Source organism: Kogia breviceps, chromosome 16 (assembly GCF_026419965.1).
Source record: "Kogia breviceps isolate mKogBre1 chromosome 16, mKogBre1 haplotype 1, whole genome shotgun sequence".
Classification (NCBI taxonomy): Eukaryota; Metazoa; Chordata; class Mammalia; order Artiodactyla; family Physeteridae; genus Kogia; species Kogia breviceps.
In genome coordinates this window covers 7,896,686-7,917,828 of record NC_081325.1, presented here as the reverse complement: position 1 = coordinate 7,917,828, position 21,143 = coordinate 7,896,686, and the positions used below count along the sequence as shown (strand labels likewise).

At 57.1% G+C, this 21,143-nt stretch overlaps 1 protein-coding gene across 8 annotated transcripts in view; it reads left to right on the top strand.

The window, feature by feature from the left end:
- The window catches only part of SLC7A1 (solute carrier family 7 member 1), an 86,295-nt gene that overhangs the window by 51,112 nt on the left and 14,040 nt on the right, over positions 1-21,143 (top strand). For 4 of the 8 annotated variants that reach the window (XR_010837219.1, XR_010837217.1, XR_010837216.1 and 1 more), the window contains exons 3-13: positions 519-677; positions 2,355-2,529; positions 3,130-3,251; positions 3,761-3,983; positions 4,704-4,843; positions 7,351-7,453; positions 9,189-9,406; positions 9,635-9,801; positions 10,490-10,598; positions 11,860-13,877; positions 19,535-19,921. Coding sequence is in view for 2 of the 8 variants with exons in the window: in XM_059041803.2 (XP_058897786.1) it covers positions 519-677; positions 2,355-2,529; positions 3,130-3,251; positions 3,761-3,983; positions 4,704-4,843; positions 7,351-7,453; positions 9,189-9,406; positions 9,635-9,801; positions 10,490-10,598; positions 11,860-11,963 (1,520 nt within the window). In the remaining 6 variants the exon portion in view is untranslated. The other 4 variants (XR_010837221.1, XR_010837220.1, XM_059041803.2 and 1 more) reach the window with 4 other exon arrangements.

Below are 21,143 nucleotides of genomic sequence, written 5' to 3'. Positions count from 1 at the left end.
GCTGCTGGCGTGGAGCCAGCCCCGAGCCGCTGTCCTTAGTCCCCCGCAGCGGGAGGCAGGCCTCTCAGCTCTGCTGCTGGGGCCTTAGAGGAGGGGCTTCCTGAGGAGCGTGGCCCTGCTCACTGCAGCCCAGGAGTGGGTCGTGAAGTCACCTGAATGGTTCGCTTCGCCCTCAGGAGTTCTTGTCGGATGAGATCAAATAAGTAGAACTCAGTACTGTCAGAGGGCCTCTCGGTGCTCAGGGTAACATTAGTTTGTTAGCCTTTTATCGTAATTGAGTTACATGTACGTTCGAAACGCATGCTGTACACGTCGTATTGATTGTGATGGAAAACGGGTCTCTTGCCAGGCTCCCCTTCTCGCGTCTCTGCAAACACTAACTGACCCTCACTTCCGAGTCAGCGCGTCCCGGGGGCCGGCGGCGATCCCTGCGTGCGTGCCGCCGGTGCCGAGCTTGGTGACAGGTGCTCCGTTAACTGTTTCCCTTCGGTTTCGTCTGACGGTGTGTTTCGTGGCAGGTACTTCGAGCGTAGCCAGAGCCTGGAGCGCAACGTTTGACGAGCTGATTGGCAAGCCAATCGGGGAGTTCTCGCGGACGCACATGGCCCTGAATGCGCCCGGGGTGCTGGCCGAAAACCCGGACATATTTGCCGTGATCATAATTCTCATCTTAACAGGTAAAGCCACACACAACAGAAGGCGCTGGGTTGGAGCGAGGGGTCCAAGGTGTAGGACAGGCTCCCATTAAGCTGCTTTCTTCCTTTTCTCTTTTTCCCATCTGCCCGTTTTCTTCTCCTTTTTGTAATTGATACAGACATCTTTTTTTTTTTGTCAAAATGGCTTCTTAGAGATTCACGTAGGATTGACCTCTTGAATCGCTCAAGTTGCGTGTCATTTAATTAAGAGAGTCTCAGGTGTTTGCGTAACTGTTGGTGGAATAAGATCTTGTTAATGCTGCGGGCTTTTTGATACAGAAATACACATTCTTTGGAGTCAGCGGATGACTAGTTGGAAAAGGACAGTTGGCGTCTGTCAGCCAGGGCAAATGTGGAGGAATGAGGGCCTCAGTGTTGGCGAAGCCTCGGGGGGTTTGCACCCAGCGGCCGGCAAAAAACCCTTTAAATAAATAAGCTTCGCCACGAAGTTGCTAGTACGGAATTTTAAAATCGCAGATATGGCTTGAACACAGCTGATGGCAGTTTCTTAGTGACATTTATCCGAGTCTCAGCCACTAGGATGGGAGTTTTGTTTATATAAACATTAAGCTGAAATGCACATAAATTCTCCTTTGAGGTAAGAAAATCTAGGATGGGTTTTAAAAACAACGGGCCGTATTTTACACACCACATAATTGAAATCATTCCACACAGGCCAGTCTCAGCAGTATTTCTGGTCCAGCTGGCAGCAACATGTATCAGAAATTAAGTCTGCACGAGTGAGATTTTCATAAGCACGAGAGGGAGGGGCGCTGAAGAACAAACACGGTGGCGAAGTGTTCCCTGGGATGAATTGCTCAATTCTGTCCTAAGGCCCGTTTTTCAGAATTCAGTCTATTACGTAGGGCGTCTTTTGTTTTCAAACGTACGAGAGACCTACACGGCAGGGCAGTCGTTTCCAATCAGGTCGGTGGTCACGTATCACCAGGACCCTTCCCTGCCTCTTTTCTTGCCCAGCCGAGAGGTCACTACAGAAGCGTGCCCTGCGGCAGTGGTGTCACGTGGCTCCCGGGGTTTTTTATCATTCGGTGTCTTTTTTATCCTGAGTTTACAAGCTGGCACTAGTCTAGCTTATATGTTGTTCTTCGTGCGCTGGGTCCAAGGAGGACCCGTACGTGGCAGGGTTCCCACAGCCCAGGTGGCTGTCACTGCTGGCACCCCCTGGCAGTGAGTGCATGACTCCACTTCTGGAAAACTCTCACTCTCCCGAGAAACTGAGCAAAGGGTCTCTTGGAGGAAATGAAGTCCTGCCCCTGAGGGTGGCTCTCGGGGATGGAGGTTCAGGAAGAGGGAGGGCTCTCTTCCTCCTGGGGGAGGGGGGGCCTTGCTCTCGGAGGCCGTTGGCCGACACGTCGCTGCCTCTGCGGTTCCTGGTGCCCCTGGCCTGGCGTCTCAAGTCCAGAGGGGATCTGGAAGGCCAGCCTTGACGGCTTTGTTCAGCAACCCCCCAGACCTTGGTTACTTTGATCCCTGCCTCTAGATGAGAGTTAATTCAGTCCCATTCCTCTTCGGAGGTCTGACGCTGCTTGGATTCTTTTTAAGTCACCCTCCCGTCCCCGTCCCCGTCCCCGTCCCAGAAGGGCCTGCCTGGTACGAGGTTAACGCTGAGAGAGAGTTTCTGTTTATGCGCTTTTACAGGACTTTTAACTCTGGGCGTGAAAGAGTCAGCCATGGTCAACAAAGTATTCACGTGTATCAACGTTCTGGTCCTGGGCTTCATCATGGTGTCGGGATTTGTGAAAGGATCGATTAAAAACTGGCAGCTCACGGAGGAGGATTTCCAGAACACATCTGAGCGCCTCTGCCTGAACAAGTGAGTGTTGCTCTGACTCTGGGTGCGTGACGGTCACACGGTTGGTGATGCCGTCGGCTGTGACAACACGAGTCATTTTTTTTAAGTGTAATTTGAACTAGAATGTTTTGTTATCATTTGTGTTTTTTTGCAGTCAGGTAGCTGAGGGTGTTTTATCTGTTTGAAGTTTGGGTTAAGTTTCCTTTCCTTGCACTTGACTGCACACTGTACGACTAAGGAAGGTGTCGGGGAGACAGCGTCTTCATTCGAATCCCAGGACTGTGCGTGGTTGAGGCTCATTGCCAGACTCGCCCAGGAATCCCTTTTCCCTCGTACTCTGGTTTCGTGATCAAGCTCTGAATTTTGTTTTCAGAAGAGATTTTCTCTGCCCCGCACAAATCAGTATTTAGCCGGGGTCTGGAAAGGGCTTGGTGGCCGCTTGCAGCCCTGGCCGTGCACAGCAGGGAGGCCCGTTGCCCAGGGGTGTGGTGGCTGTGACAGCTGTCCCAGGACCGTTCACCACGGGTGGGGGGGCCCGGCCGCAGGGCGGACGGTCGGGGTGGCTCCTGTTGGGGGCCACGGAGCGGGCACCGGCCTCTTGACTGTGGCTCTTTCTTCCAGTGACACGGAGGAGGGGAAGCCTGGTGTTGGGGGGTTCATGCCCTTCGGGTTCTCCGGTGTCCTGTCGGGGGCAGCCACCTGCTTCTACGCGTTCGTGGGCTTCGACTGCATCGCCACCACAGGTATGCCCGCCACCCTCGGCCCACCCGGGCCCGCCTGGCCAGGTCACGGCCTCCCTCCCGGGCGCGGGTGTGTGCCCGTGGCCGCTGTCTCCCTCCTGAGAACCGTGTGTGTCCGCACCTTCCTGCTAACCTTCCGCTTCACCACGCCCCGAGCGGCAGGCCTGACGGGAGGCGGCATCCTGAACGAGACCGCCGGTCCCCTGCGGGCCGGGAGGATGGCACCGTGCGCAGCTGCAGCCGATTGCAGACCTGTGCGCCCTCCGGGAGAGACAGGGCCGCTAAAAACACCGTCGTCCCGGCGACCGCACAGGCCGGCTCCGGGGCCTCCCGCCTGTGCTCTGCCGGAGGCAGCGAGTCTCCCTTGCCGACCGTCGGTGTCGAGGCCGAGAACGCTGTCCCTGGGCCCGAGGGTGTCGTGGTCTGTGGTGCTGGGGGCCTCGCCTGGTCCCCACAGGGCCACGTGCCGTGGGGCGGCCCCGAGCCCCCGGCTGACGCCGTGCTCCTTCCAGGGGAGGAGGTCAAGAACCCCCAGAAGGCCATCCCCGTGGGCATCGTCGCGTCCCTCCTGATCTGCTTCGTCGCCTACTTCGGGGTGTCGGCCGCCCTCACACTCATGATGCCGTACTTCTGCCTGGGCAAGGACAGCCCCCTGCCAGACGCCTTCAAGCAGGTGGGCTGGGAGGGCGCCAAGTACGCAGTGGCCATCGGCTCCCTCTGTGCCCTTTCCACCAGGTGAGGAGGCGGGCATCTCGGGAAGGCGGGCGCGCCGTGAATATTCCTCTCGTCCCTTGAAATAGAGCCAAACCCCAGCCCTGATCGTGTGGCTCCTCCCCTCGTGCTGCTCTCGGCCACCCCAAGGGCTGTGTGTGTTACTGACGTTTCACCTCGAAGAACCCGAGGCCCACACTGTAGCACTGTCTCCTCAGCAAGGTCCTGGTTCTCTGTCCTCGTGTGGCCACTGGACCAGGCCGCCTCTGTGAACACTGTCTTTTGGCCCTTAGTTTGGCCATAAAGCAGAGGCTGCCTTGAAAAGGGGAGCACGTGCCTTTTAATGAGAAGCACTTTGCTCTGATGTTTTCTGCTAGCCTGCACACACAGGAAATGTTTGCTAAAAACTGACTGACCACAGAGAAAGCCTCATGAATGCAGCGATGCTTTTATTTTCTGTTTGATTCGGCTAGAAATAATCACGGGAATAAATACAAAATTTCTCTTCCATAAAACTACGTCTAGCTGCCACGCTAGTTTACGTTACATGTCCCCTGTTCCTGTTAGACTTTGCAGTAAGTGCTCTTCTGGGGGTTGGTGTGTTGAGTCCCTGTCTTTTAGGTGCGGGCTTCACAGTTTGGAGACAGCCCCCCCCTCCTCGGTGGTAAACACGCAGGGTGCGTTACGGTGCCTTTATTCCCATGAGACATTTTACGGATGCGTTTTGCTTTTCCTCCCATCCAGCCTTTTAGGGTCCATGTTTCCCATGCCTCGAGTGATCTATGCCATGGCTGAAGATGGGCTGCTGTTTAAATTTTTGGCCCAGATCAACAGTAGGACCAAAACACCAGTAATCGCCACGTTAACCTCAGGTGCCATTGCTGGTAAGAACTGGAATTCCACATGCCAGTATTTTAACAGTGGGGTTATTGGTGCCTAGGGGAGGTATCTTGAATTGTGCTGGTCTGAGAGACGTTGTAACTGGTCTTTTTTAACTTTGGGTTTTTACTCTTGTACCTGGTTTATTTCAAGGTAACCTTTTTTGTGTCAAAAAGGTGCCTTTTTGACAAAAGGCAGAAGCCAGTTTTACAGAGGATGTGATGGAATTCTCCGACAATTTGAATTTTTAAATTGTTACCGTTTCATTGGACAGAGCTTAGAATACATGCTGTTCCTTCAAAGCCCGACGTCTTTCCCCTTTTCTGAATGTCTCTAAGCAGACCACGGTGGGATGACATTTTACACGGTACAAGCCAAGTGACCTTTTGTTGGTACTGGAAATTCACCGTCCGTGTGTCTTAGCCTGTGAATTCTCTGGGAAGTGAGAATCCCTTACGATCGATGCCTTACAAAACGTGTCACCTTTTCCCCAGGGGACATGGAGGGTGTGGCTGGTGAAGCCATTCGCCCTGAGTTTATAGACAATGGCAGGTCCAGAGGAGGCTGATCTGACCGCATATCGGGTCCCTCGCCAAGAGGACAGTTACGAGAGATGAGAGCCGGGGGCTAGAGAACCGTTGGAGCTCTGTGTGTGCCATGAAAGCCGTGGCAGCCCCGCAAGGAGACTGTGCTTTTTTTTTTTTTTTTATGTTTCCTCCTTGACTTGCATTTCATAGCCCAGGAGGCAGGTGCACACAGATGAGAAGCGGAGGCTCAGAGAGGTAAAGTGAGGATGTTCTCGCCGGTGAGTGCGGAGCTTGCCTCTTGGTTCCTGTTTTGTTTTGGGGCCAAAATGGCTGGTTCCTTCCAGCCCACGAGTAGAGCAGTGGGTCTTCTTGGTAAATGCTGACACCTGATACCAGTCACAGCTGTATCACAGGAACTTACCAACTAGCCTTGGGTGAGGCGTGTGTCCATCTTAAAGAGTGAATTGTTGTTGGTAGTGTTTTCGCTCTTAGCACAGTGTGCTTCTAGTTTTGTGACGAAGGAAAGCCAGTTTTTCTTACTTTACACATTTGTTATGGGAGTCTGCATTCTTGAGGGTGATTTCAGTGGGGAGATTAAGGGGCACCATGTGTCAAAATATGACCAGTATGTTCAAGGGATTAAGGAATTGGAAACAGTGTTTTTTCAGTATTTACTTGTAATTTGATTGTATAGAAGACTGGTCTTAATTTCCTTCCTGTGCCGATTAAGGGACATAAAACTATAATCTTTAAAGTGACTGTAGAGTACTCACATCGCCAAACCAAGGCTTTGCTTTTTCTTTTCGTTTGGCAGGGGTGGTAACTAAGTATTTAGTTTTCTAAAATCACCTCACATGGAAGAAGTTTGGCTCAAGTTCCTTTGAGTGGGAACATAGGCGTTTGTAGCACACACAGGGGGAATCCTCTTCTAATTATCCAGAAGGGCCTCGCTGCTCTTTAATTCTGTTTTTTAGCCTCAATTTGAATTTGTTTTAGTTGCAGTGGACTGTGTGGGCTTAGAAATATTTGTGGAAAAGTTACGGCTTAGTGTTTATGTTTCAACTTGTGTTGGTTGCATGTGATTTGAAAATATCCCAAAGTAGATCCAGCCAAGTTATTTTTTAAATGGGAAACTTGACACATATACCCACATAAATAGACATGCGTACTCTCATAAAAATCTACAAAGGATTGCCAAAGAAGCATGCATGTTTTGTTTTGCTTGAAGTGGGGTCATGGTGAAGGGACTGTATTGTCTGGGAATAACACTGCTTTCCACGCCCACCTTCTGGGTTAGAATCCTCTGTTGAGGGCAGTGGACTTGCCCCCAGCCGCCGCCTCAGCACTGTTGCCTGCTGATGCAAGTCTCCGGTGAACGCCTGGGGAGGCCAGCGGCTGTCTGGCTGCCTTGTTCAATGGCGCATACCTATAGCACCCAGTGACTGGCGTGCTTACTGAGGAGTGCCAGTGGATGAGGGATGAGGGATGGGTGGGTGGGTGGATGGATGATGGGTGGGTAGATGGTGGATGGGTGGGTGGTGGATGGGGGGAGGGATAGATACACATGTCTGTCTGTGCGTCTGCATGGTGTAGGGGAAGACACATTGGGCTCAGAGCCTGACTCTTCCACCGAATAGCTGTGTGACCTCAGGTAAGTCTCTCAACACGTCTGAACTTCCCTTTCTCCATCTGTAGTGTCGGGACGGCGGCACAATTGCCGTGGGCGTCAGAAGGGGTCATGCTGATGAAAGTGCGCTCCGTATAAACGTTAATTGTCATGACTGTCTGTTGAGAACTGCGTAATGGTTAATCCTGAGCTTCTCTCCCCTTTCAGCAAAGTCACGGTGTTCTTCCATGGAAAGGGCCGGGGAGGGCGAGGGGGAAAGTAGAAGCAGCACCCCTCACACAGCCTGGGTCGCAGGTGGGTCGTGGTTCTGGCTGGCTGTGGAGGGTCCTGCTCGGTCCTGACGTCGTTTCCTCCCCAGGTGTGATGGCCTTCCTCTTCGACCTGAAGGACTTGGTGGACCTCATGTCCATTGGCACTCTGCTGGCCTACTCTTTGGTGGCTGCCTGTGTGCTGGTCTTACGGTAGGTATGGCTTTCTGGGTTCCAGGACAGAGGCACCCTGCCAGCCTTCCTTTTAGCAGTTTGTTTGTCAACGGTTTATACGGTGTAAACTTCAGGCTGCGGACAGCTTCTTTGGGACCCGCCTGGGAGAGGGTGGCATCTGGTGGCTGAAAGCCTGGTTACAGAGGATATCCCTGAAGAGTCCGGGGAGCCCCCACCTGTCTCTTTCACGGGCCCTGATTTTTCTGCCTAGATGTTGGGAGGGTAGAGACAGGTTATCAACCCGACTGTTGGGCCTGGATCCTTGGATCAGAATTTTTGAAGGCTTAGGGTAACGACTTCAATTTGGTCCAGGCTCTGGGCCAGAGTGGACTGGGGTCAGGCGCTGGTGGGAACTGGGAGAATCCAAGGCCTGTGAGACGTGGGTCGGTGTGATGCTTCCGTGGCAGCCGCGCGCCGGCGCCGGGGGAGTGAGCGCCGCGACAGGTCCCCGAGTAGCCAGCGAGGTTCAGGAAGACTCACTCTCCAGCTTCTGGCTTGGAGCCCTGTCTGGACCGGGCCAGCCCCGTGGAGGGCCCTAAGAAGGCAGTGTGGGCCGAGGCTTGGTGCCCTGGGGTCCCCCGCTGCCACGGTGCCCCTCTTTGCAAGCACACCCTGCTCCAGCTCTCCTCTGCTCTGGGGGGCGGGGCCCGGCTTCCTCATCCCCCGAACGGCCCCAGGTAGGGTGCACGGTGAGGACAGGTGCTTGTGGAGACGCTCAGTGGGCTCACCTGGGGAGAGCCCCCCACTTCCTCAGGGCTTTTTACACCCGCCAGGCTGCTGATCCCGTCCCTAACGTGCTCTACAGCTAATCACCCGGCTTGAGCCTCAGTAGCGGCTCTGGAGAGTCAGCTAGAGCTAGTTTGTTAGTTTCCGACCACTTCTTCCTTCCCAAGAGCTCAGTGCTACAATCTCTCTGAGTTCCACCCCGCTGTCTTAACTGACCAAATGGTATTGTATGGGTGAGTCAGTGAAAAAAGTGGTTAAGTATCTTGATATTCGCTCTTAGATTATATGCAGAATAATTCATAGAGCACTCCGTTTTTCAAAGCTGGTGGGAAAGATTCGACCTTTGTTCATCTTGGCTGGGAAGATAAGGAGCCTCATTTAAAACGAGTGTTTCACTTGCAGGTGGCTTGTGTCTTGGAAATCATGCCACAGGCTTGGTCCTTCACCCAGCTCTAGTTATTTATTTCAAGGCACTTGGAGTTTTAAAATAAATTGATCCAATTAAGTCTTGCAAACAGAATTTCTCAAATTCATCAGACTGCAGACACAGTTCTCTGGCTCTCTGCACCAGATAGGGTCCTCATATAACTGCTTTCTATTTCTGTCTGTACTGTTAGCTTCCTACAGCCATAGCTTTGTTGGAAGTGGCCTAATATCTTAAGCATCCAAGGGCCAGTGCTACTTTTCAGAGTGAGAGAAACTCTCGGGGCCTTCCTCTGGGCGGGTTCATGGTGGAGGTCAAGTTGCCTATTAACAGAGACACCTAGGAGGGTGTTACCCAGAGCTAAGGAGCAGGTGAGGCCTGGTCTCCTCCTCGGTTTCTGTTTTTGCTGGAAAATGTATCATTCTCATCATCCTCTTCCCGTTTTATGCCTTGTGTCCTGGGCAGCTTACCTTTGATGGTTTACCGAGAACTTGAGTTAGTGTGTGTCCTTTTGCTTATTAATTAAAGCATATTACGATGGTCAGGCAAACTGCTGCTTTACAGGTATCAACCAGAGCAGCCTAACATGGTATACCAGATGGCCAGGACTAGCGACGAGCTGGATCCCGTCGACCAGAACGAGCTGGTGAGCACCAGCGATTCCCAGACGGGCTTTTTACCAGAAGCAGAAAAGTTTTCTCTGAAAACCATACTCTCACCCAAAAATACAGAGCCTTCCAGATTCTCTGGGCTAATTGTGAACGTCTCAACCAGCCTCATAGGTAAGAGCCTGCCCCTCCCTGTGCGGTACTTGGGGTCTTGCGTATCCATGGTGGGGGGGCGAGAGCCGGACTTGCCCTGGACCATGACATCAGTTATTCCGTCCTTAATTGGGGTTGGTGCCTGCAGAAATGGAGCCTCCCTCTCCATGGGTTTTGGGGAGAACTGAGGACATCTGTGGGGGGGAACCTGGGAAATGATTGACGTGTGTTTCTCTCTCTCCCTCTCAGCCCTGCTGGTCATCACCTTCTGCATGGTGGCTGTGCTGGGCAAGGGGGCCCTGGTAAATGGGGAGTTGTGGGCAGTCTTCGCGCTCATGGCCTCCGCCTTCCTCTGCTGCATGGTCACAGCCATCATCTGGCGGCAGCCCGAGAGCAAGACCAAGCTCTCGTTCAAGGTGAGCAGCTTGGACTGACCGGGCTGGAGGGAAGCCCCCGGGAGGCCGTGAGTTTGGCGCTCCTGCCGGGAGGCCACTGGGCTCTGCGAGGCCTGGGTAGGTGGAGGGAGGTGCTCGCTGGCCGGCCTTGGGGGATGTGAGCCTGTGGCTCCCAGGCACAGACGGCGCCTGCCGAGAGAGGCCGGGCCCTGGCTCTCAGGTGGGGTAGCGCCCAGCGTTCTCTGGGCTTCTCATAAATAAATGTCTGCCCTGGTGGATTGCGTGTCATCACCAAGCCTTGGGGATGAGCAAGGGCTTCTGCATTTTTTAGATTCTACACATAATAAGGTAGTTCAGCCTTATAGATAAAGCAGAAGCCCCCCTTCCGGCCCCTTCAGGGGAAGAGCAAGAGGGGAAGTTAGACGAGAGCTCACTTTGGCAATTAGTAGTGTAAAACAAACTCCCACCTACTAGGATGTGCCTTCGGGGGTGTATTTGGGGGCTGCTGGGGGTACGGGGTGTGCGCTGGGGAGATGGGGCGGGGGTACGGGACTGGGGACTGGCACTCGACCCCTCCCCGCGTAGACCTGGCCTCCAGCCTCGGGTGCGCTCCTTTCTTGGGTAGATTCGCTAAAGGACGCGAGCAGACGCCGTCTGTCCGGCACCCTCCATCGCGTCAGACCTGACGCTCCGCCTCCCGTCTCTGCAGGTGCCCTTCTTGCCGGTCCTTCCCGTCCTGAGCATCTTTGTGAACGTCTATCTCATGATGCAGTTGGACCAAGGCACATGGATCCGGTTTGCAGTGTGGATGCTGATAGGTACGTAAGTTGTGGGTTTCGAGGTGACCAGCACGTGATGTCCCAGCGACTCTCGTCTTGGAGGCCCCCAGCCCCGCCAGCCCATGCTGAGCTGCTCCTTTGTCCTCCTGCTACTGGCTGCATGGCTCGTGCCCTCCAGCCGCCGCCCCCGTTTCAGATTTCAAAGCACAGCGAAAACATGCGTAGTCAGCGGTTTCCTCTCTGACAGTGAGGAACTCCTGGTGGGCTGTGGGTCCTCCCCTCCCTTTTAGATACTTGAAAGCCTTTGTCTGCACTAGTCGTCTCGGGCCAGAGCTTGACTTGCTCAGAACGAGCCTGTGAGTCTGCTGTCCATCCCAGACAGTGGGCTGCAGGGACCGGCTGGGCCTGTGGGAAGCAAGGGATCGCCCTTTGGGTGCTGGCCCGGTTTAGCACCGACCTGGCCCCTCTGGGCCTCTGACAGCAGGTGCTGCAGAGATGGACCCGGGTTCCCTGTGTAGTGTTGGAGGTCGGGGGCCGATGCCCGGGAGACTGGCCTTGACCGGTCTGGGCCACTGACGAGAGCAGTGACCTCCAGGCCGTGTTGCGGCCAAACCTCCCAGCCCCAGTGACTGCGGCGGTGGAGGTGGCAGAGATGGAGGACGCCCACTTCCGAGCATCCCCGACACACTCTTGGTCCCAGGGCTTTGGGTGGCTGGGTCCTTCCTTCAAGGCCTGCTCTCCTGTGTCACTGGCACAGAGGTGGCCCCGCGGGGGGGACAGTTAGGGGCATGGACCTCTGTGGCCCCTGACACTCGCTGGAATGACTAAATTCACGGGTTGCACGTAGTCCCAGGTGACCTGAATGTCTAAGTCACTCAGGGAGAACAAGGGCTGTACAGACGGCGCCAAGAGCGTGGGGAGTCCTAGCGCCCTTGGAAGTCCACCGTGGTGGGGACAGCGTGACCTCTGCAGGGTCTGTCCTGGACCCCCAGCAGCCGCGGGGCACCCCGCCAGGTGGGCAGTGGATGAGGCTGCGGAACCAGCGCCCACCCCCGCCCCCAGGGCCCCCAGCCCAGCCGCTCCCCCGGCCTGAGGCTGCCCAGAAGGACGCGCCTTTGCCGAGCGTAGAGGCGACCCTGGTTGATGAGTCGCGCGTTCCTCCACGGGGGCCCTGCCTGGGGCTGTCACCTGCGGAGGCCTCTCGGCGGGGCCGCCTGCACAGGCTGCTGCGGGGACTGCTTCCCGAGACCCGACGGTGCCCGCTCACACCTGGTCTCTGGTCTCTGCCCTCGGCCCGCAGGCTTCTTCATCTACTTTGGCTATGGTCTCTGGCACAGCGAGGAGGCGTCCCTGGCCGCCGACCCAGCACAGACTCCTGACGGTCACGTGGGCCACTGCAAGTGACGCACGGCCCTGTCCCCAAGGCCCCGGCAGCACCTCGCTCCCCCCACGCGTGCACGGGACCCGCCCGCACCCACGGCGCGCGGGGCTGCGACGGGGCGGCCCACGGCCCGCGTGTCCTGCTCGGGCCGGCTCGCTGGGCCCGTCACCTGGCAGCTCCCAGCTGGGGCCACGGGGCCGAGGCTGCCCACCTGCCTCTGAGCCTCTCTCCGAGCGAGACAGCAGCCCTTCTCCTCGCCGGCCGGGCGCCCCTGCTGCTGCGGCCTTGGGCAGAATGGAGGTCACCTGAGCACCTGAGCCGTCCGGCCTCCCTTCCAGGGACTGTTCTGGACACTCCAGTCCCCGCCTCCCCGCCCAGCCCCGAACAGCCGCCCCAGATGCCAGCCGAGCACCACGACACGGTCTGTCCCCGGCTGTGCCGCCCCGAGCCTGCGGACTGCGGTTTAGTTTCCTTGGGAAGGAAAACGAGACGGTCTCCTTCCCCTGTTTCTGCCCTCTGAGCTGCCTCCAGAGGTCTCGTGAGGACTGTGATTTCCCCGCCCTGCCTCGTTCAGGCAGGGGCTCCGCCCCCACGCGCACTGCACGCTCGGGACGCAGCACGGGGCTCTGCGTGGGGCCGGGGCGGGGGCTACTCCACCCGGCCTTCCTGAAGCCACCAGCCGTCCAGGCCCCGGGCCAGTTGCTGCCGCTCTGACGTCTCTCAGGCCGGCGAGCCATGAGCAACTGGAATGTGACACTGTTTCTGTAGGGCCCGCCTCGAATGAGCAGAGCGGAGCACAGCGCTTTCTGGGGTCCCGGCTCCGCCCCGAGCCATCCTCCTGGCCCTCGTAGGTCGGTTTCCTGGGTCTCAAGGTCCCCGAGGCAGGCGTCCGCTCGTCCTGAGTGGTGGCCTGGCCCTCCAGCTGCTCTGGCCCTCTTGCTTCTTATCCTCACGTGGAGTCCTCCTGCCCGTCGCTGTGAATCGGTCACTCCACCAGCTTCAGCTGGCGCTTAACAGTGGCGCGGAACGCGGCTGAGTGATTACCCCGAATCGTCCACGGTGCGGGGTCTGCACGGGGGATGGTTTGGGGTCACATTGCTGTGCCTCTCGTGTGGGTGTGTGTCGTCCAGACGCTGCGGGTCTGTGTGTGGGCCGGTGACCCTAACCCCGTACCCCTGCCTCGGTGTCCGTGTGTCCCTAAGCACACGGCGCTCCCTCCCGAGGCCCTGGGGACACTCCTGGTATCCCGGCCGAGTCTTCCTTCCCGAGAGAGTGTAATTCAGTAGACGGAAGGGCCCGTGTTGGCAGGAGGTAAGGGGCAGGCATGTTGGACTCCACAGGAAGTGTAAATGCTGCTTTTGAAGCTTAGCTCCCCAAATCTCCCCCCTCTGGCCTTTGTCACAAATCTGGTAGAAAGAAGCCTGATGAACTGATGGCACTTGGCTTTTCTCCTTCTGCCCCAGAAAGTTCTTGGAGAAAAATGCAAGAATGAGTGAAGCAGCCAGATGGCAGGGTCAGCCTTCCTTCTAGGCTCTGGCCATTCTGGTCACACGTGGAAGCTTTATTCTCAGTATCTCTTGTGAATCTTCCAGCGGGAGGATTGTAAGAGCCCAAAGCTTGGATTTCCAAAGAAAGGTATTTACATTTATGTAGCTTGGTGCTTGGTACAATATTTTGATAAATATTAACTTATTTTGTTGGGGTTTTGGTTGTCTGCTGTCTTTGGGGCCTGTCAGCCATTTGTTTGCTTGATTTGTCTGCTGTTTTTCCACAGAGGCAGAGAGCGTGAGGGAAAGAGAGTGTCCAAGAAAGGTGGCAGGTTGAGAAGTGTTTTTGCTCTGTTGCGTTCTGGCTGAAATTTCCCCGTGTGACACCCCCCAGCAGACTGCACGACTGACGTTTCAGCCAGCAGCGCTCGTGGCTCTCCAGCCAAAAAGGTGTGTCTCGGCGTCTCACGGGGCCAGCGCGTCCTGACACGTGGGCCCCTTCCTCACGCAGAGCCGCGAAGCGTCGTGCAGAAGGGCAGTGGCTGCCTCGAGAAGCCCCCCGCCCTCCCCCCGGAAAGAGCGCGTGGGGTCCTGGGACGGGGCCTGTTGAGAGCGGGTCTCCATGCCGTGGCCGAGGGTTTTCTCTTCTGTGCGAGGGCGGTGCGGCCAGCAATGGTGTTTGGCGGGCGCCTCCGAAGTCAGTGGGCTTTCTGATCACACCCCTCCTTCCTGGCCCCGTGCTGGACACGCGCACAAACACGTACACACAGAGACCCGCCAGACGGACGCACAGACACAGACACACGGCCAAAAGTAACCGCCGGAAGTGCCTGACGGTTTCATGTGCCAGCCCCTCCCGCGCTCGGTTCACGGCTTGGCTGCGTTTTCCTGCAGAGTCAGAAGGTGCACATTTCCAGTGACGCGCCCTCCGGGGGTACCGTGTCTTCTTTTATCTGTGCACCAGCCCTCAACGGTCACGTTGGAAAGACCCGCTTGTGCTGGGGAAGCGCCCCTTCCTGCCGCCCGTGGCCCCCTCCCTGTATGCCCACGGCCTTGTGAAAACCCACGCGGGGTCCCCAGGACCTATGCCAAAGAGTGAGGGGTGCGGGGTCTCCGGAGAGGCAGTGGGTCCCGAGCCACCCCTCGCCCTGGGCGGGGATGGGGGCCTCGGGCAGGAGCTCGAGCCTCCGCCCGGCGCCCGGCTCGCCTGCTCACACCTCCTCTGCCCGACTTTGGGCTGGCTTTGCTTTTCCAAACCCGGAGGGCCGCGGGACGGAGTCATCTTGCCAGGCCGTTTTGGAGAAACTGCTGAGTTTATACGGTCGTCAGGGTCACTCGCAACGGTTTTGTTCCGTTGAGTCCGTCTCCATCAGGTGATTGGCTTCCTGGTTCCGTGTAGTTTGGACACCATGGGCCTCGCCCTGTCATGTGACTGCAGCGCTGCGGAGGCTTCTCTGCCCACCCCGAGCCCCCCGGGCCCGTGGCACTCCCTTCTCCGCCTCCTTTCACACCTGGGAGGGGCGCGGGCCCAGCAGGAGCCTCGCGATGTGTTTGCTGTGTTCTGTGCATGGGGTCAGGGGGGCGGACCGCGGGAGGCGGGGTGAGGGGGGGCCCAGGTTGTACAGGTCTCCTCCCCTCCACCCCCTCCTCCAGGTAGCCAGGGTGAGTTGACAGGTCTTGCCGTCCCGCCTAGGATAGCATCTAGCCCGACGTTGTAGGCAGAGCTGTCAGCATCGGGTGTGTGGACGCGTCTCCTAACGGCCCCACCCAGATTGTCGGCGAGCCCACGGGCATTTGAGGGGCCTCATTGCTGGAGAGAAGCTTCCTGGCTTCATGCTGGGACCCATCTTTCCTGACCTGGATGGCCCGCTTTGACACGTTAAGAGCCGCTTGTTCTGTTGGCACCCGAGAACCAGCCCGGTGGAGACAGGAGGGAGGGGACTTGGTGCCAGGCCCGGTGGCCCGAGTGTTGTAGGATGGATGGAGAGGCGTGACCGGCATGGTCACGCGCTTTGGGCGCAGGCGTGTGACGCTTGTGTGAGTTCACTTCAGGTGGAACTCAATATATGTTGTGCATAATGGTTAGGGGTAATGTAAAATGCGTCTGTTTGCCTTGGTAATGAGAGTATTGTATGTAAGGCTCCTTAGGGAGAGCAAGATGTACATTTTATCAGACTCTTGTGGACTGTTTTGGGTAATGAAATACTTTATTGGTCCAGTGGTGCAAGAAGCTACATACATTCTGTATCTCATCATCATAGTTACAATACTTAGTGGGAAGTTAAGGCAGAAAAAAAAAGTCAACTGACCTGCCTGTTCATCACCATGGCCCAGTCTTTCTGTGCCCGTTGCTTTGTTGTGTGGCAGTGCTCTTTCAAGAGGGGCATGGACTGGCCAAGGGTCTCGGGGCGCAGTTCTCCAGAGCCCCCCTGGCCCACCCTGTAAATGTGTTGAACTGCTGAAAACCCCCGTGAGATGAAAGACCTTGGCTTGAAGTCGAAATGGGATTTCTCCAAACAGAGTCAGGGAGGAGGGCTGGGGAGATGCACTCAGACTTTGTTAAATTATTAACAAGGTATATGATTTTGTGTTTCTTGATGACAAACTTTATAAGTCTGGGACTTATTTTCCCATTGGAGAAGTTATATATTTGTTTTCTGCTTATGTTGTGCCTTTCGGCATTGATGGGTCTAAGGAACACAAAGAGTGATGATCTTCTTGAGGGTTGGTTTATAATCAAACCTGAAGAGCTGTGGTTTCTTCAGTACACTTTTTCTTCTACTGAACGTGGAGCCATTATTAAGAGAATTGTGGTTTTTATTATGTAAATTGTATAATATTTTTGCTTGTTTGATGTTCTATTTTTCTAATAGTTTTCTTATAGTTTCTTATAATTGTGATACTAGATTTAGATTCTGACACTAACAGCAAATCAGATTGGCCTCTGCTGGTCCCCCCCCCCCCGCCCGTTTTTATTTTAAGGACAAGAGTAGATGTCGTCCATGGCCTTTAAAACATGTGAACCTCTGCTCTTGTATCCCAGTTTTGCTGACAACCGTGTGCATTGATACCGTACTTCATGTTGTAAAGTCAAGCTATTTTGTGGTACATCCTCTCATGCTTCCGCAAATCCTAATAAATTCCGTCTATGGCTGGGGCATGCTCAGTGTGATCTCAGGAATTCCGGCAGCTCTGGGGGGGCGGTTGGGGGTGTCCCAGGGTGGGTGCCCCGCAGGGAGTTCAGATCCTGCGCTTTGCTTCTTGGGTATCTGCCTGCTTCCCCACAACCGCAGGGATGTCGTGTTGCCTCGTTCTCCTTCAGCCGTTTGGTGGAAATCCTCATTCCGGCTCTAGCGCCTTGGCCAGGGAACCCCTCGACCCTCATTCAGGATCCTCTGACGCTGTCTCCCCACCTCCCACTCTTTTCCGGACTTGGCTTGGGTTTGGGCCCAGAGGTCTTCCTGCCAATGGGTCTGCGGGTCATGACGCTGCTCGTTTGCAGAAGGGCTTGGGTGTCAGTGCAGCAAATCCCTTGGCCTTGAACACTAGCCTTGCGTTTCCCGCCACACGCCCGCCACCCATCTGGAGGGTGGGGTGCGCGCAGGAGCGGGAGGGGATGGGGAGGGTTGTAGCTGTTCTCATAATCCTCGATCTCTCACCACCCCCCGCCGCCCTTGAGAAAGGAAGCGCTTTCTTGTACAGGAGGCACCCTCAGTCAAGGGGGCCTTAATTCCCAGACCCTGCGGCTCGGGTGAGCACGCTGGGAGGCCTGCTGCCCGAGAGCACAGCAGGGGCGCGCGCTCAGCGTCAGGAACGTGAGGGGCATCCGTCGGCCGCGCGGGTAACACCCACCAGGCCTGGACCGCGTGGACGCTTTCCCTCCTCTTCCCCAGGGGTCTGCGGGGACGGACGCAGGCAGGGTGCCTTTCGTGCCCACCTCAGCTGCCCCGCCCTCCCCCGCCCCCGCCCCCAAGGCCATCTGTGACAACTGGCCGGCGCCCGTGAACCCAGACCCGGCCTTGTAGACGGGCCGGCTTCCCCGAGCGCCCCCAGCAGGTCTTCCCGGGAGCCCGCCTCGGCGCGGGGCGGCCAGTCCCGTGGCGCCACGCTGCCACCTAGCGGCCGGCGCGGGCGGGCGCCAGAAGCGCCCCCGCCAGGCTTCCGGGCAGTTTCCTAGGAAACCCTGACGTGGGGGGGACGGGGGGCCTTGGAAGCCTGCGGGTGGGGAGTCACCTGGAGCACAGTTTGGTGATGAAACGTCTGGTGAGTCAGAAGCTGCCCCCGGACAGCCCGGCCTCCGCAGCGGGGAGGAATCTCACGGACTCCTCGGGGGGGCTGTTCGGCCACCAGACGGCCGGGAGGGCGCGGACACCTTCCCGGGGTAGCCCTGTCCGACGTGAGCTCTGGTCTGCGTCTCAGCACCGATCCGCGGGCCCTCGGGACCGAGGTAAGGGAGCCAGGAGAAGCTGCGCGGTCGGACTTTCCTACGGGCGCTTTACATTTTTACTCCTTGAAGCCGTGCGGTTACTTGTTGAGCGTCTGCTAACTCAGCCCCTGCTACGTGGATTTGGGTGCAGTTGAAACCGACAGCAGCAGCTGAGCCTGTCCGGGTTGTCTGTGGGGAGGGACCCGGGCGTCCTGCAGGGACGGGAGGGCCTAGCTTAGGCTGCACTGCACTTTATCCCGCGTGGTGCTGTCTCTGGAAAACTCGCCCAGGCTTGGTTAGGGAGGCAGATTCACCTGCATGTCCCCCATGCTGAGGGGGAAGGAACAGAGCTGGGCGTTCAAGAAACCCGAGGGGGCTTCCCTGGTGCCGCAGTGGTTGAGAGTCCGCCTGCCGACGCAGGGGACGCGGGTTCGTGCCCCGGTCCGGGAGGATCCCACATGCCGTGGAGCGGCTGGGCCCGTGAGCCATGGCCGCTGAGCCTGTGCGTCCGGAGCCTGTGCTCCGAAACGGGAGAGGCGAAACCCAGGTGATCTGCTTTTGTATTTAAAGAGGTTTGAGAGAAGCAGACAGGTGCAAAACAAAAAAATATTTAGCAAACTTAAGCGAATGAGCTCTAGCCTGTGATGGTGGTGGTGACTTTATAGAGCATTTGCCCCAAACTCCCCAGCGGGCAGGACCCTGCCTCTTGCCTACGAGGGATGCAGGGGTGCAGGGGTGCGATGCGAGGGTGCCCCCGGGCCACTGCTGGGGGCCTGTTCCCGGATGCAGCCACGGAGTGAGAACAGCCTCCAGCAGTGGGTGGGACGCCCTGAACCCGGCTTCTACCTGAGCTTCGCTCTCCTCACTCCTTCCAGCCTCGCAGGCAGGGAGAGCTGGCCGTGGCCTCCCTTGGCACAGCGGGGACCGAGCGGCTGACTTCAAAAGCCTCTCTACCACGGCAAGAAAGCTGTGCGGGACATAGCTCTCCGCGGATGCGAGGCCCCTTCACCCTGGCTTCCTCCGTGGGCCCGGTGCCAGGGGCCCTCTGTCAGCGGCTGTGCTGACGGGGAGGACAGTGCAGGGTGGGTATGATAAAGGTGGCGGCATGAGGCGCCAGAAGCAACGGACAGGTTGGAAAGGGTTGACAGACAAGCAGATCACGAATAGCAGCCATCGCCAATAATCTGGACACGTGGGTGACCCAGGGGGTCCCGGAGTGGTGCTGGCGGGTCCGGGGTAATGCAAGGGGCTTTATCACCTGCCGAGGGGCTCCTGTCCGGCAGTGGTTCGGGAGGGCAGAGTGGCTGGAGTCTCCGGAGGTCCCTCCAAACCCCACAGGGAACGGGCCTGTGACCTCAGGCAGGGCAGGCAGCCAAATGGCTGCAGCCCGGCCTGAAGGCCCCGGTGGGGCAAGTGAGCGCGTTTGGGTTCAGGGAGGGGCCTGGCCCCCGAGAACCCCGAGGGCACGAGAAAGCACACGAGGAGGCAGTGCTGTGACCACCGCCCCTGCGAGGCGAGAGCTCTGTGGCCAGCCAGGTGCAAAGGGACGGGCTCGAGGACAGACCGAGCTCTGGGGTAGAAGCAATAGGTCCACGTCTGATTTCGACGTTGACGGTGAGGGGACTGGCCTCAATCTCGTGTCCTTTCTCCAACCTCCTGCAACCCACGCGGGCCTCCCCAGGACGAGGGAGACTGAGCAGCGCCGCTGAGCCCCCAAAGCCTGGGCAAGGCTACCGAAGGATCCGGGCTGGAAGACGCGTGCAAGGATCCTGAATCCGCCGAGTTGGGGGAGAGCTGGGGGCCTCGCGACTCAGTGACGGCCAGCTGGCGCACACACAAGGGGAGCCCAGCCTTCTGGCCTCCCTGCCTGACCCCACCGGACCTCCTGAAGCCTGGGAGGGCCAGGCCAACGGTCACATCAAGTGCATGTCACAGAAGGTCCCTCAAGTTCATTTTAATACGCTTCAAACACAAAGAGGCAACACAGAACCCGCAGGGGCCGGAAGAGGAACGAGCGACCCCGTTCAGATGGCCACCAGCCGTGCCCACCCCGCCAGAACCTCTCCAGGTGTGTGCTGGGCAGCGGGAGGGCAGGGCGCCGACGGGGTCCCACGCGCCGGGAAGAGGTTGGTGCGGTGGGCGGGTGTGTGAGTGGCAGGGAGGGAGGCTGCGGCATCTCCGCGTGGCAGCAGCTCTGGCCTGGGAGGTGGACGCCAGGGAGACAGAGGTCCAAGTCCTAACAGTGTGGGGCTGGAGAGGTGCAAAAGGGGCCCGGTGGCCACTGCCCCTCGTGTCCTGGGAGCCGTGTATGATGGGCGGCCATGACGGGGAAATGAAGCCAGGGCAAGGTGGGAATTAGCTCAAGTGCCCAAGGTCAGGGCTGGTTAGAGCCAAGCTCTAGTCACCTAGTGAAGGATTACTTCGTTCTAACACCACTACAACTTTGACTGCAATAGGCTAACACACTGGACCACATTCTAACATAACACTGATATCCGTATTGCTGTGTAATTGCATTTAGCAAGTGCCGTTAGGGAAGCAGTTCCTAATTCGGAGGGCTGAGCTATTGTGTCCGCAGGTGGTGCCTGCTAAAAGAATAAATACTTGTGTATTTAGTCAACGTGGCATGATCTACTCTAACGGGAGGCCCAACTCAACATCACAGCATCATGCTGAGCCACTAAAGGAAAAAAGTGTTTCTTCAGTGGATACTCCTGTGTATGTCCCCAGAATGGGCAAACGCCTGGGGGTTTGCTAGAAATGAGATGTACATGAGGCCAGGAAGCCCAACCTTAACTCACGCAAGGAACACAGACCAGGTCTGTCTTTACGCCGGCCACGTATCCACAGAGCAGGTAGGGCTCTGGGCCAGCCAACCCCTTCCGCGGGCCGTCTCTTCCCTGCTCTGTGGCTCTGGCCCATGAAGCGTCCCTACGTGAGTCCGCCTGCCTCAGGTGTGCTGTGCTCAGGACCATTTTGAGGGGCCTTAGGGAGAAAAGTGCAGAGTCTTTGTCACAAACAGTAAACAAAGGCATCATCATTATCATCATCACCGTATCGCCTGTTGAAACCGCTTCTCTCTTTTGTGTGTCTTGCTTCTAATCGTCCACAGCACTACAGGAATACCTCTCAGGTTCTAATTCTACCATTTCAGAGCCAAATGCCAGTCCAGAAGCCAGCCACCGCTGGCTGGCTGTTTCCCAGGCTCCTTCCTCTGTTTGGAAGAACCTCCTGGACCAAAGATGGGAGCTCTGTCAGCTGTGGCACTGCTCGATCATCCAGCGGAAAAT